At 44.9% G+C, this 15,008-nt stretch overlaps 1 protein-coding gene across 1 annotated transcript; it reads left to right on the top strand.

Moving 5' to 3' along the window:
• The first annotated feature begins 9,618 nt into the window (after window positions 1-9,618).
• On the top strand, window positions 9,619-15,008 carry Nefm (neurofilament medium). The gene is made up of 3 exons (XM_028758876.1): window positions 9,619-10,877; window positions 11,675-11,799; window positions 13,166-15,008. Exons 1-3 carry the CDS (start codon window positions 9,804-9,806, stop codon window positions 14,517-14,519), a joined length of 2,553 nt encoding a protein of 850 aa, XP_028614709.1. The 5' UTR covers window positions 9,619-9,803; the 3' UTR covers window positions 14,520-15,008.

Genomic DNA, 15,008 nt, shown 5'->3' with positions numbered 1-15,008 from the left:
TTTAATCCCAGCACTTGAGAGGCAGAGGCAGGTGAATCTCTGTGACAACCAGGACTACATCGTGAGACTTTGTCTTGGAGAAGAAAGAAAAAAGAAGAAAGGAAGAAAGAAAGAGAGAGGAGGAGAGAGGGAGGGGAAGAGAGAAAGAGAGAGGCAGGGCTGGGAACTGAGTTGAGTAATCTCAAAATTCTCATGTTGAAGACCTAGCCACACAGCACTTCAGAATATAACAATAACTAGAAATAAGACTTTAAAAGAGAGTAATAAATTAAAATGATGCCAATAGATTACCCCCAATCCAATGACTAGTGTCTCCATTATATCAGAAAATGGTGACAGCCCCACAGAAAGTGATAATGATGGAGAGACAGGGAGAAAATGACATCTACCTGCCAAGGAGACCTCTGAAGACATTGACTGTGCTGATACCTGTCCTCAGACATTGAGCCTCCCGAGCTGCAAAAAGAAAAAAAAAAGAGTAAAATAAGATTAGATACATTTCTATCGTTTGCACTGGGCATGCGCTATTTCAGAGTATCTCTAGAAGAGCAGTTCAGAGCCTGGGATGGGAAGCTTGTCCCAGGTTATGCTGAAGTCCAATGTAGTCACAATGGTCTTATGAGAGGAGGTCTAGGTGGCAGGGCAGAGGTCAGTGAGGAGAGAAGCTACCATGTGGCTGCCTTTTGGAAAAATCTGGAGTCCGTGATCTGGGCCTCTTCATAGATGGATTTCAGAACATACATGAGGGGGAAAACGGATTCAATTTAGAATCTCCATATGGGGCACAGACCTATCAGTACACTGGTTTTAACTCAAGGGCCATGAATGAGTTCCAGCTTTCCACCCCCCAAAACCAGAAAACAAGACCTTTGTGTGTTCTTTTAAGACTCCGAGTCTGTCCGAGTCTGAGACAATTTGTTACAGTATCCTTGGGAAGGAATGCAAGCATTATATTGCTATTTTGCTGTTTGCTACATTTGTTCATTCTTCTCGATCCCCAGCTTCTCCTCATCCACTTCCCAAATACGCATCTTTAATCTCATCTGGGTTATGGAATAGCCTCCAAATTGATTACTTTTAGTCCCTTCTCTCCTCCTAACTCTTCTGCCAAAGTGATTTTTCTAATACAGCACAATCAGGTCAGTCTTCTAATTAATTAAATACTTTGTCTGGCCCTGGCCAGTTGTAAGTACAATAGCTTCATAACAAAAGAGCCCTATGCATCTCTGCAGCCCCCTGAAGCCTGTGGTAAATGTCAGCCTAGACTTTCTGCCTTTGCTCTCCTCAGGACTGTGTGTCTCTCCTCACCACCTAAAACTGGATGTTTCTGCCCCATCCTAAGCCCTCAGGACTCCTCAAGCACATCAGGCTTGGCTGTGTTGCCCTTTCTGCCTATTTCATGTCTCACAAGTCATTGCAGGTCCCCCCACCCCAAGGCAATCTCATCCTTATCACACTCTTTGTTTCTCTTTAGATATCCTGGAGACAGTACCCCCTGAAGTTGTTGTGTCGTCACTAGCTGAACTCTCCTTCTTCTCTTCATCCAAACCAGGATTCTGTCCCTCAAACAGCTTCCTGATGCCCACATGTTACCTGATGTAATTTGGGGGACAGGGAGGTAGATTTTCATGTACTCATCCACACAGATACTCACTTGGCGATCAATCTTGGTAGAAAAATGTGGCATACACAAACATAAATATATGCGCGCGCACACACACATGCACACACACACACACACACACACAAAGCTTACTTGATGTCTACCATCTACAATGGCATGGTTAGGCAGACGTATGTTAAGATGTCAGTGAAATGATCAGCAGTAGTAATGCCTAAGTAGACTGCCAATCATAAGCTCCAGAGACCAAAAGATGACTTCATACCTAGAGAAACAACAGGGAGATTCTGGCAGTTTTCCAAAAGCATCATGGGAGGCACCTGAGACTGACAAACCCTAAATCAATCAGTCCCTCTGCTGTAATATAGTAACTCTGTACACACCTAGTGGCCTCATCAAACCATAAGCATACCTTGGGAAGATAAGTACCTCACTCTTAGGAGTTGAGTTCTCATAATATATTGAATATGGCAGGTGGACAGGGCTGTGTGTATACTATTAGGAATCAGAAAAAAACCCAGCCAATTATTATCTATGAGACACTATGGATGGCTAAGGAAGCATTTTTATCATTAGGCACTGAGTCTCTAATAATTTTATGTAATACAAATCTAGGATCTGATTGTTGCCATGACTAATAAAGGATGATGTTTCTTTTCAAGGTCAACTCTTGCTCAAGAAAAATGAAAACGATTCTCTTCCTTGACCCTGATAATGGATAAATAGAAGCAGATTTATATGGATGGAAATGAGTGAGTCAGAGTACTTTATCCCATAAATAACAAAAAAGTGGATTAAGACTGACTTGTCTCCAAGCAACATATATAAATGCAATCACAAAACCCTGGCTTTAGTATATAAAATAGATGATAGAGATTCACTTAAAATTATTCATGGCTGTCTTTTCACTATTTCAGTAGATTTTTAAAAGCTTCTTCCTTGCCAGACATCACATTGTAAACCTTTACCAATAAGGATAGTGGGCCAAGTTATTTCTATGGCCAAATTATAAGTGAATGTTACTGGGTCTCTCAAAATAAATGTAGTTTAAGAAGCTTAAGATCCATAAAAGAGAGGAAGCAAGGGGATGGAATAGAAAAGAGAGAGAAGGGAGGAAGAAATGTCCAGGAAGGAAGAAAATGAGGAAGGAAGGAAGGAAGGAAGGAAGGGAGGAAGGGAGGGAGGGAGAGAGGGAGGGAGGGAGGGAGGGAGGGAAGAAGAGAAGGAGGGAGGAAGCAAGAGAGAGGGGGAGGGAGAAAGAAGGAAAGAAGGAAGAAAAGGAGAAAGTAAGGATTGTAAAGATAAGATTAAAAGATTTTCTTTATAATTAAATGGAGATAAGGTAGTAATAAATAAGTTAGTGAATGGTAAATTATGTGTGGAATTAAAATCTTTTAAAAACCCAAAGCGTATGTGAATGTGAGTGATAGACACCAGATCTAATGCTGTGACTCGGGGCCTCATACACAGAGCATGGACCAGCGTGAGGTGAGTGAATAACATGTCCTTCAAATTACACAGAAAACTAATTTAGCGAAAAATACAATAAAAAAGACAAGTGACTCAAAATGTATTTTAATGTCTTTAATAAAGTCACAAATGAAACAAAAATACTCAACTGAGAAAATAAAGTCTTTTGATATTAATTGCAGAAGGGGGAAGAATTTGTATGCATAACATTGCCCGAGTGTTTTTAATGTGACAATTAGGCACTAATGAGAGATATTTAAAATGAGAGATTGCTTTTAAAGTTGGAAACAATGACCTTCTGATGACCTTGTGGCTATGTGTTACGTAACTTCTTTGTGTCTCTCTACTTGATTGCTTTTCTACAAACTAGAGACAATGACAAGGTCATCTGAGGAAGTTGTGTTGATTAAATAAGACAACTCAGGGAAGCTTTGGCAAAACGTTCATCACACTGGCTGCAGGTAAATGATCAGTAATTACTGTAACCACATTACCACGATCTGCCTCTCTGCAGAGTTCACATTTGTGTTGAGAGTTCCAGTTTGAGACTAAATTTGTCAGTCTACTGAGGGAGTTTTGTAATATTAACAATGCCACCAGAAGATCTGAGCTCTGGTCCCAGCGCCACCACTTAGCAGACTTGTGGCCTTGAGCAAACCTTTCAGTCAATTTGATCAACTGTAAAATGAGAAGAATCACTTGTGCTCTGTCCCTGTGCTAGCGCCATGTGAAGCTGCTGCTGATTTGTTTGAGCTGGGTTTCTCACTGTAGTGGAGACTGAACCTGGGACTTCACTTGTGCTAGATAACTGGGTGAAGAGGAAGCAGCTACCACTGCTGTAACTCTGCCCTTCTTCTGCCTTTTCCTTTTGAAGCAGGCTGTCCTGGAAATCACAGTCCTCCTGTCTCTCGGCATCCTGAGTAGCTGGGATTACAGGCATACGCTACCAGGTCTGATTTATTTCATCTTACTTCTTTGACATAAAGTTTTATTTATATGTAAAAGCCCACCAGTGATATTGCTGGGGTTGGGTGCCATTAAGTAGAAAGGAATATAGTGCTCCAGCTTTACTAGGTCAGGCTGCAAGGTACCGGATCACACATCAAAACACCTGCTTGGTATCATCACACATCACAGATCAAACCACACACAGCCTTTAACTTCACAATGGTGTTTACCTCTATAAATGAGAGGCAGACAGGAAACTGATATCAAACCCAGTCAGACTCTCCTGATAGGCAACAGCAATAGTTACTCTTGTTGAGAGTTTTTGATTGACTGTGTTTGTTTTTGGTTTTGGAGGCAAGGACTCAATTAGCCCAGGCTAGCCTGAACTCAACATAGTAGCGGTATCCTTGAACTCTTAATCCTCCTGCCTCTACCACTCAAATGCTAGGCTTACATTCGGGGATAGCCACACTTGCTCTAGTTAGTCATTCTTTATCTATAGAACCTCTAATAATCTTTTTGTGTAGATTGGAAAGTGCAAGTTAAATACAAGGCTCAAACCCAGATTCCATGGCACACAGCACTGTGTTCTTCATTTATCTTGCAAATAGGCATAATATTACATAACCAAATACTGTAATCTATATTTAAATTCATTTAAAAACTAGAAAAAAAGATATAACACTGCCTTTCTGCATTTTGTATATTTCTATTTTTGTAAACTTCAATTTTCTACCCAATAAATGAATGAAATATTTTTAAAATATATGATGTTCTTAGTAGTCCAAGAGGGACCTGGGGTTCCACTCATGAGTCATCTTCAGAGGTTTGTAAGAGAACCCAACTTTTCAGGATGGTCAAGAATAAGGAAAAGAACTCAGGCTTGAAATGATGACAATTAATGAGAGGTTTAAATTTATATCCCTGAGTTTAGCTCAGAAATTTAATCACCAAACCATCGATTACAGATGTTCTGGTTATAAAGCTCATTCTAATAAACATCTCCATAAGAGGAACATATCTCTCTAAATCAGACCACAGTAAGCTTGAACTAAGATACACCGTTACAAGGCTGCACTGGCTAAACTCAGAGGCACTGCTGCTTTAAGAGTTCAGGTGCACTTCATCAAGAGCTGTCCTGACTCTCGGAAAAGCCAGTTTGACCATTAAAAACATGCTGCAAATTAATATAGCAATACCTCTTCAATCCATCTGCACTAAGCTCTAGCTATAGACTTTCTCCTGGTGAAGTTCTAGTGCTTTTTTAAAACCTCAGTCTCCTTCTTTAGGCTTTTCTGGAATTGCTTCACAGCAGCAGAGTGCTAGCATTACACAGCAAAAAGGAAAACCAGCAAGCTGGTATCAGCGGAGAGCTACAGCTTAGCCCCAGGAAACATGAAATTTCTACGGAGAAAATTTTCAAACTGATTAAGTTCACATCCATAAAGATGGGATATTTTAAGATTTCTGAAGACTTCAAACTAACTTTATAAAGGCAGAAACTGGCAGAAATATAATGTGATATAATATTCAATGAATAAAGTATTTGGTAAGAGAAGTAAGCATACTGTTAGAGGGCTTAATGCCAGAAAAGAGCCGCTACACCAGATGGATTTGTTTTAATTAAAAACAGTAACAACATACACATACTACCCAATTGTTCTGACAAAAAAGATCTTTCTCTCCTGGGGATATTTTTTACATTCTTTCCAACAAATGAAACAAATAAACAAGCCTGGCCTGCTTGTAAACTTTGACATCTGAGACCGAAGCAGAACTAAGTAAGTGGTCTGGTTTTCTTTTCAACTCACAGTCTCCTTTCCAGGAGACTCTGTTCTGGGCCTCTTACATCAACCACCCCTTTAATAACTACCAAAGGAAATTCATAAATAATCATTCATTATAGGTTCTAGAAGTAGATCTCAGGCAACATCATGGGACCCACATCACAGCAGGCTTCTAGGGCCTCATCATAGGCAGATGCAACCTACCAGCTGGGCAATGTGTTTCTCTCCCTCCTTCCTTCCCTCTTTCCCTTCCTTTCTTCCTTCCAGAGATTCTTAGTGCCACTCTCCATTTGTGTGTGTTTGTGTGTGTGTGTCTATAAAATCTTAAAAGAAAAAAGTAAGGAAGTAAAAAAAGAGAGAAAATATGATCCATCTTTATATATCTTCATTTTTGACCCAATAAATGAACCTCTTGTGCAAATATTGTATTTCCATTTTCAATCAAGAGCTGTCCTGACTCTCGGTAAAGCCAGCTTGACCACCGAAAACATGCTACATATTAACATAACAGTGCCTCTCCAATTCATCTGTGCTGAGTGCTAGCTATAGAATTACTCCTGGAGAGACTCTAGCATTTTTTTAAAACCTAAGTCTCCTTCTTCGGGCTTCTCTGGAATTGATTCACCAGCAGCAGACTCTCAAATTCCTTATAGTGGTTTCGTCTTAGCTCAAGTTAACATTCACATTTATCCTAGTGAAGGAATTAGAAATAGAAAAAATGTCCTTCCATTCTCCAAAAGGTAATTCAAAACAGACATTATCTTATGCAACAATTCAGAGATAATTTCATTAAGACTCTTATACCTGAATCATATGTATAACTTCCTTCTTTGGAATAAACCACAAAAGTATTGCCATAACCCAATGCCAGCCCCACAGTGCAGTAAAGTCAGATACCCTTTCTCCTTCATTTTCTCTGTTGCTGGCATGCTACAGTTAAATAGCTATAATGTCACCAAGAGAGGAAATAGGCAAACCATTTCTTTCTATGAAAAATATTAAAGAAGTAAATTTTTGTCAAAATCTCAGGAGAGAAAGGAAAAAAAGAACAGTTACTATAGCCCTTTTAAAAATAATAATAATTTTTTAAAAGACTGTATGGTGGTTTTACCCTTCAAGTCACCTTCAGGACAAATACAGAAAGAGCAAAGTATAAAGTGCAAGGTTGCAGAAAAGTACGGTGGGACTAAAGCCGTAATTTTTAAAACCATTAGCACAGTTTCCCCTTAACAGAGGGGAAAGTCCCTGCATCATCCCTTAAGGCCCAGATTAATCAATAGTTCAGTGTGACATTGCACCTAAGATGTTAAGCTATCAGCACCAGGTTTAGCCTAAGTAATTGGCCATGACTTTGTTTGCAAGCAGCACTTTCCTTTCTGCAACTGGTTGGATGTTTAACAAATTTCTATCTAGTTTAGACACGAGGCAAAACAGGCTGATTGTGAAATTAAGCACACGTTTCCTTGTAAATGTCTCTGCAGAGTCATCTCATTGCCAAGGCCCCGCAGAAAACTCGCAGCTGAAGCCTGTTTGCTACCCATGTGGTATCACTGCAGAGAGCTTTTCCCATGAGCGTGCAGCAAGATGCTGCAGGCAGCTTTATATACCTTAGTAAAAGCAGGCAGCCGCACAGAGCTCAGGGATAAATGCTGCATAGCTAGGATGCAGCAATATCTACATGGCATCCTTCTGAGACCCCATCCTGCTAGCCCACATCTGACAGGCCCATGAAGTTTTCATTTTCATTTACTTTTCCATGGGAAATCAATAAATTGTGTTTTTTTACAATATGTACAAGTTAGTCCTCCACTTTGTGGAATGCCACGCTTAGTGACTTGAGTCTGGGCTGTCTCTGCTTGTGCAGTAAGCAACACTCAGCAGATCAGACTGGCCTCATACCCAGCCCCCTCACCCTCCACCCCCGCAGCCCGCAATGCTGCAGTTTCACATTCCAGAACCCAAAGTAACTCCTTAAACGAGCCCTTTTCGTTTTAAAAACTTGCTTCTGTCTTAAAATGTATGGGCTGGGAGCTTATAAAACCACAAAATCAAAGCCTCAGAAAGGAGGGCGTCTGTGGTTACTTCCTGATTAATACAACTCCGTCACATAATGAAGCAGAGATTAAAGAATATACACCAAAAAAAAAAAAAGGCACACCAGTCCTGCCTCTGCTTCCAAGCACTGGTTTATTCTGGCCCACAGCAAGCATTTCACAACGCCCACTCCTTCCTGCGACCCCCAGCTCGGGCATTATGACTGAAGTCCATCCCTCGCTTTCTCTGGCAGGACTCTGAACTTTTTCACTCTGAATTTTCCCAAACTGTAATCCAAAGTAGAAGGGCATTTTCAGTTTAAAATACACAGCCAAAGGAAACTCTCTGTAGAATATTTGTTTAAATAAACATGCTTAAAGGACAGTGGATCTATTCCAAATCAGTCATCAAAATCTACATTAGGAAATATGTTGCACTTTTAAATGGGGGTGGGGGACCACCTGGTTTATTCAAGCCTGAGATGAGTCTTTCCAGTTACCTTTCAATTAATTTAAAACTAATTCCCTTGCCCTGTCAGTTGTAACAGTACACTTAAGTAGTACCCAGACAGAAAGATGACTATGCATCTTTCAAACTTATCATATGCTCCATCCCCCTGGATGTTTCATCTCGGATTTCCCCTTCCCAATGAACAGTTGACCTTCAAATTTCAGGCCTTATGTCTCCTCCTTTCCTAGCATTCATCATTTGTTGGTAAAGTCAAACTGGGTTTCAAGTCTCTTATTTTCCTTAACTGAGTTTAATGAATTTTAGTTGTTTTCAAAATCTGCAGTCTGTTCATTGTGCCAACTCTGCACTGCAGAGAAGTCTTGGCGTGGGATTTCCAGCTTGTTTTCTACAAACAGTCTCTACAAACAGGTTTAATAGTATTATTCATTGGGGGAGATGAAACAGAAGTGACCCTCCTCTGGGCTCTGCGAACCCAGCAGCATCCCATGGGCTCGCCTGGGCGCTGTCCTTGGTGCTGCCGGATTCTTGGGCGTCGCAGCGCCTTACCTGCTGGAAGCTGCAGATGTCCCCCAACCGTTAAGCAGACTGGAGCGCCACTTCCCACTTTTAACACAAATGACTACCACGGCCTGTCCTCTTTGTCCCCTTTCCGGAGGTTTCAGGCGGGTCATTCCTTAAAAACTCTCTTTCTTTCTTTCTTTCTTTCTTTCTTTCTTTCTTCCTTTCTTTCTTCTGCATAACTCTCAGCTCATCTCTTGCTGCTTTAAGACAAGGAGTAGGGGGAGGAGAGGGAGGACAAGGAAGATAAAGAAGAAAAAAAGAGAGTTGGGGATTAAGGGGTGAAGCACGAGGCTGCAAAGAAAAAAGTCCCAAGGGAAAGGGCTTCAAGGGAAATGCCGGGTGAGAACTCAAAATAATAATAATAATAATAAATAATAAAAGTAGAGGGAGAAGGGCCGCGGGGAAAGGTGGGAGGGGTTTTGTGATAAAGAACAGCAGACCCTAAGGCCAAAAGTAAGGAAGAAAGAGACAAAGAGGTAGGGGGCCAAAGGAAAGCCAGAAGGCTGGAGAAGAGCTACCCAAAGGACCGAGAGTGGCGAGACAAAGAAAGAAGGGCACTTGCTCCAAAGCTGTGAACTGCAAACTGCGGGTGAAAAGCAGAGAAGGGGAATCTACCGGGTGGCAAGTGGTCTGGAACCCAAGGGGACGCTAGGAAAGGGCCAGCCCGGCGACACCCAAGTGTGGGGTCCAGTGTGGCGCGGACCCACGTGGAGCGTGGAGCGGCCGCTGAATCACCGCAGGGCTTGTCTCCCCCTTCCCCCCACCCCCGGCCCGGTGCCCGCAGTCCCCGCCTCCTCGGCCGCCGCCTCCACGGGGCGGGGCCCTGGCCCGGGACCAGCTGCTCCGCTATAAAGGGGCTGCGGCGAGGCCGGCAGAACGCTGTGACAGCCACACACCCTAAGGCCTCCAAGATGAGCTACACGCTGGACTCGCTGGGCAACCCGTCCGCCTACCGGCGGGTCACCGAGACCCGCTCTAGCTTCAGCCGCGTGAGCGGTTCCCCGTCCAGCGGCTTCCGCTCGCAGTCCTGGTCCCGCGGCTCGCCCAGCACCGTGTCCTCCTCCTACAAGCGCAGCGCGCTCGCCCCGCGCCTCGCCTACAGCTCGGCTATGCTGAGCTCGGCCGAGAGCAGCCTCGACTTCAGCCAGTCCTCATCACTGCTCAACGGCGGCTCCGGCGCCGACTACAAGCTGTCCCGCTCCAACGAGAAAGAGCAGCTGCAGGGGCTGAACGACCGCTTCGCCGGCTACATCGAGAAAGTGCACTACTTGGAACAACAGAACAAGGAGATCGAGGCAGAGATCCAGGCGCTGCGGCAGAAGCAGGCCTCGCACGCCCAGCTGGGTGATGCTTACGACCAGGAGATCCGAGAGCTGCGCGCCACCCTCGAGATGGTGAACCACGAGAAGGCTCAAGTGCAGCTGGACTCCGATCACTTGGAGGAAGACATCCACCGGCTCAAGGAGCGCTTTGAGGAGGAGGCGCGGCTGCGGGACGACACCGAGGCTGCCATCCGCGCGCTGCGCAAAGACATCGAGGAGTCGACGATGGTTAAGGTGGAGCTGGACAAGAAGGTGCAGTCGCTGCAGGACGAGGTGGCCTTCCTGAGGAGCAACCACGAAGAGGAGGTGGCCGACCTGCTGGCTCAGATCCAGGCGTCGCACATCACGGTAGAGCGCAAAGACTACCTGAAGACAGACATCTCCACGGCGCTGAAGGAGATCCGCTCCCAGCTCGAATGTCACTCAGACCAGAACATGCACCAGGCCGAAGAGTGGTTCAAATGCCGCTACGCCAAGCTCACCGAGGCGGCCGAGCAGAACAAGGAGGCCATCCGCTCTGCCAAGGAAGAGATCGCCGAGTACCGGCGCCAGCTGCAGTCCAAGAGCATAGAGCTCGAGTCGGTGCGAGGCACTAAGGAATCCCTGGAGCGGCAGCTCAGCGACATCGAGGAGCGCCACAACCACGACCTCAGCAGCTACCAGGTAGGAACCGCGGCTGCGCGGCCGGCCTGCGCCAGCGCCAGCGCCGCGCGCCCCCGACACGACATTCGAGCGCGCGCCCAGAGGCCCTCTTGGTCGCGCTCCCTGGTGGCGGCATTCCAGCGCGCACACGAGCGCCGCAGACACAAGTTTGCCTTAGCCTATGGTCCTTGCTCCGCCCCTCCTCGTTGCCCCACCCACCTGCCGCAACTACTTAGAAATCCCCATTCCCCTCAAAAACTTGCTTTCCCACGGTAGATTCTACTGTAAAAGTAAAAAGGCACATTCTGGTGCTTGAGAAATACATCATTTAATAAGCAGAAGCACAAATAGTCTCTTGTATTCCTGCCTTCTTCCTCGCCCCACCCCGACCCCTCACCCACCCACCCCGCACCTCCACCCCCACCCCTCACCCCCCTACTCCCCACTCTCCACTCTGCCTCCAGACGAGATGGTCTGAGCTCTTAAAGCTGGCTTCAGTCCAGAATTTGGGTGGAGATGGGGGGGGGGGCAAGTCCTCCAGGGACCTTCCTCAGATTTCTCAGTGCTCCCTTGGAGGGGCGTTCTAGGCTTGCCAATCTCCGCATGTGTTGTGCCTGGGAACTCTGGTTGATTTTTGTTGCTTTGCTTTGAATTTTACTGCTATAAAAGAAAAGGGATAGCTAGGAGTGATGTCTGCGAGGCTCATGGAACTGGAGGAGTGGAGGTGGGGAGGGGGGGACGAACTGGGGCGGGGGGGGGGGGCGGGAATAGCAAGTGTCTTGTGAAGGAAGTTTCTAGAGACTCCCTGTACCTTTCAGGACACCATCCAGCAGTTGGAAAATGAGCTTCGGGGAACCAAGTGGGAAATGGCTCGTCATTTGCGAGAATACCAGGATCTCCTTAACGTCAAGATGGCCCTGGACATCGAGATCGCCGCATACAGGTACAGGATCTATGCAGACTTGGTCCAGACAGTACAGGCACTGCAGAGGCTGCTGCGAACAGCCTTCCCCGCTTAGGCCAAAGCAGGCAGGGTGAAACAGGCTCAGAAGCCTGATTCCCCAGCTCAGTTACAAATCGAATTCTGAGTGTTACAGATACAGTTTTATCAATTTTATGCAGCTTTAAAGAGTAACTATAAGGAGAATCGGGGAGGAGGGAGGAGCTGGGGGAGGGGACCAAAGTATATTGTATGAAAAAAGCTCAAAGATGCACAAAAGAATGGTACTTTTGAGTTCCCGGGGGGCATAGCAATAGGTTTAAATTTTTAAGCATCTGTATGTCTGACAATCAGATGAAGTTTTAATTTTTAATATTTCATCTGATGCTTCTCTTTTATGATGCCAAGGACAAACACCAGGTCATTCTTCTCCTGTTTCTCTGTTACAGCTTACTGTTGCCATCCTCTGGTTGAGGATAGATATAGACATGTCAGAATATAGGTGCACTTATTTTAAGTCTATGGATGATATACATGCACTCAATCGGCTATAAGTATAAATTTAATACATATTTATCTACATATGTAAAGTATGATTCCCTCATATCTAGATCTATGCAAGCATGTATGTATAGAAACATATAGAACTAAACATATAGGCAAATATAGGTTTGATCTCTTCGTCCATAAACTGGTTATAGGTCTCCTGAGTAATGCTGTCTTTCTGCTGGCCAAATTCAAAGCATACAGCTCTTGAGGAGGCAATCATTTCCTGTGAGGCTGTTAAAGCAAGAATAAACTGCACTTTCTTTTTAAGGGAACCAAATGACTGTACAAATAGATATTCTGTCACTGAAATCAGAGAACAAATTATAATTTGGTTCACCTATATTCATATAATTCATAACTGAAATTCATCAACATCCTGACTTATGCTCAGTAGTTTTAATTTTTCAATTGAATGTTTTATTTGCTTTAAAAATTCATACAAATCCTGACAATTCAAATGATGAGGGAGGCCACTGTTTGGAGGACAAAGTCTGTTGGCCACTAGGGACCATTTTAGCACATTCGTACTACACCAGTGACGTGCCTGCTGCAGAGCTGGATTTACTGGCTGGGTGTGGTTATCTACTGGGAGTGGCTAGACACTGCAGCAAAGGACTGGCTGGCACTCTGGGAGGATCTGCCACTGGATATGATGAACATGTTGATGAAATGGCAGTAGGCACTGCACTGGTAGAAAGAATGTTTCCTTATGTGGTTCTGTTCATTCAAAAGTGCCCACTACATTAAGTTTGTGGTGATGAAGATTAGAAGACCAGATAAGTCTTTATTGCTGCCTCATCCTCTTTGGTTCTCTCCTTAGGAAACTCCTGGAGGGTGAAGAGACCAGATTTAGCACATTTTCAGGAAGCATCACCGGGCCTCTGTACACACACCGACAGCCCTCAGTCACAATATCCAGTAAGATTCAGAAGACCAAAGTTGAAGCCCCCAAGCTCAAGGTCCAACACAAATTTGTGGAGGAGATCATTGAAGAAACTAAAGTAGAAGATGAGAAGTCAGAAATGGAAGACACCCTCACAGCCATCGCAGAGGAGTTGGCAGCCTCTGCCAAAGAGGAGAAAGAAGAGGCAGAGGAAAAGGAAGAGGAACCAGAAGCTGGAAAGTCTCCCGTGAAGTCTCCTGAGGCTAAGGAAGAGGAAGAGGAAGGGGAAAAGGAAGAAGAAGAGGAAGGCCAGGAGGAAGAAGAGGAGGAAGATGAAGGTGTCAAGTCAGACCAGGCAGAAGAGGGGGGATCTGAGAAGGAAGGCTCTAGTGAAAAAGATGAAGGTGAGCAGGAGGAAGAAGAAGGAGAAACTGAGGCAGAAGGTGAGGGAGAAGAAGCAGAAGCTAAGGAGGAAAAGAAAACTGAGAGAAAGGTCGAGGAAGTGGCTGTCAAGGAGGAAATCAAGGTCGAGAAGCCCGAGAAAGCCAAGTCCCCTGTGCCAAAATCACCTGTGGAAGAAGCAAAGCCAAAGCCAGAAGCCAAGGTCGAGAAGGTTGAGCAGAAGGAGGAAGAGAAAGTTGAGAAGAAGGAAGTCACCAAGGAATCACCCAAGGAATCACCCAAGGAAGAGAAGGTGGAGAAAAAGGAGGAGACACCAAAAGATGTTCCAGATAAAAAGAAGGCTGAGTCCCCGGTGAAAGAGAAGGCTGTGGAGGAAGTGATCACCATCACCAAGTCGGTAAAGGTGAGCCTGGAGAAAGACACCAAAGAGGAGAAGCCTCAGCAGCAGGAGAAGGTGAAGGAGAAGGCAGAGGAGGAGGGGGGCAGTGAGGAGGAAGGGGGTGACCGAAGCCCACAGGAATCCAAGAAGGAAGACATAGCTATCAATGGGGAAGTGGAAGGAAAAGAGGAGGAGGAGCAGGAAACTCAGGAGAAGGGCAGTGGGCGGGAGGAAGAGAAAGGGGTGGTCACTAATGGCTTAGACGTGAGCCCCTCGGAGGAAAAGAAAGGAGAGGATAGAAGCGATGACAAAGTGGTGGTGACCACAAAGGTAGAAAAAATCACCAGTGAGGGGGGCGATGGTGCTACCAAATACATCACCAAATCTGTAACCGTCACTCAAAAGGTCGAAGAGCATGAGGAGACCTTTGAGGAGAAGCTGGTGTCAACTAAAAAGGTAGAAAAGGTCACTTCACACGCTATAGTCAAGGAAGTCACCCAGGGTGACTAAGATCGGAGTCCATTGCAAAAGGTTAAGCCATATGACAATTTCAAAATGCATGTGATTGACAGCTTCAAAACAGAATGGGTTCTCCCATGGGGGCTCCAGACATTGTATTTTCCTTTGTGCAATATGAGGGAACTGCATGCAAGCTCAGGGTGCCCCCCTCCTCAGTCCTTAGGGGAATTCAAATGCATGATCGTGTATGTACCTAGGGAATTCGCCAGTTTCCTAAGCTGTTGGAAGAGGGGCACTGGGGGGATGTCTTGAGATGTATTATGCAAAGTACCAACTGAGCCAAAAATAATAAGTGAAACAGAACTCTCTTAGCCTTAAGAAAGCTATATATGAATACTTATGTTTACCTCACTGGTGCATTTAAAATGGACTTCTGTTCATGGGAGAACCTTGCTGACCTGCACAGTTCGCAACCTTATGTTGATCGATGTAAAACGTCACAGCAGTCCTTGCTCAATAAAGGTCATACTGGAAACATAA

The sequence above is a fragment of the Grammomys surdaster genome, unplaced genomic scaffold, assembly GCF_004785775.1.
Source record: "Grammomys surdaster isolate TR1022 unplaced genomic scaffold, NIH_TR_1.0 126219, whole genome shotgun sequence".
NCBI lineage: Eukaryota > Metazoa > Chordata > Mammalia > Rodentia > Muridae > Grammomys > Grammomys surdaster.
This window is presented reverse-complemented; position numbering and strand designations above follow the sequence as displayed.

What these genes read in the sequence shown, in the direction of transcription:
- Nefm (XM_028758876.1), top strand. Translation starts at nt 9,804, where the DNA reads ATGAGCTACACGCTGGACTCGCTGGGCAACCCGTCCGCCTACCGGCGG. An exon ending in ACGACCTCAGCAGCTACCAG is followed by an intron (nt 10,878 to 11,674) that starts GTAGGAACCGCG and finishes TGTACCTTTCAG; the next exon opens with GACACCATCCAGCAGTTGGA. An exon ending in ATCGAGATCGCCGCATACAG is followed by an intron (nt 11,800 to 13,165) that starts GTACAGGATCTA and finishes TTCTCTCCTTAG; the next exon opens with GAAACTCCTGGAGGGTGAAG.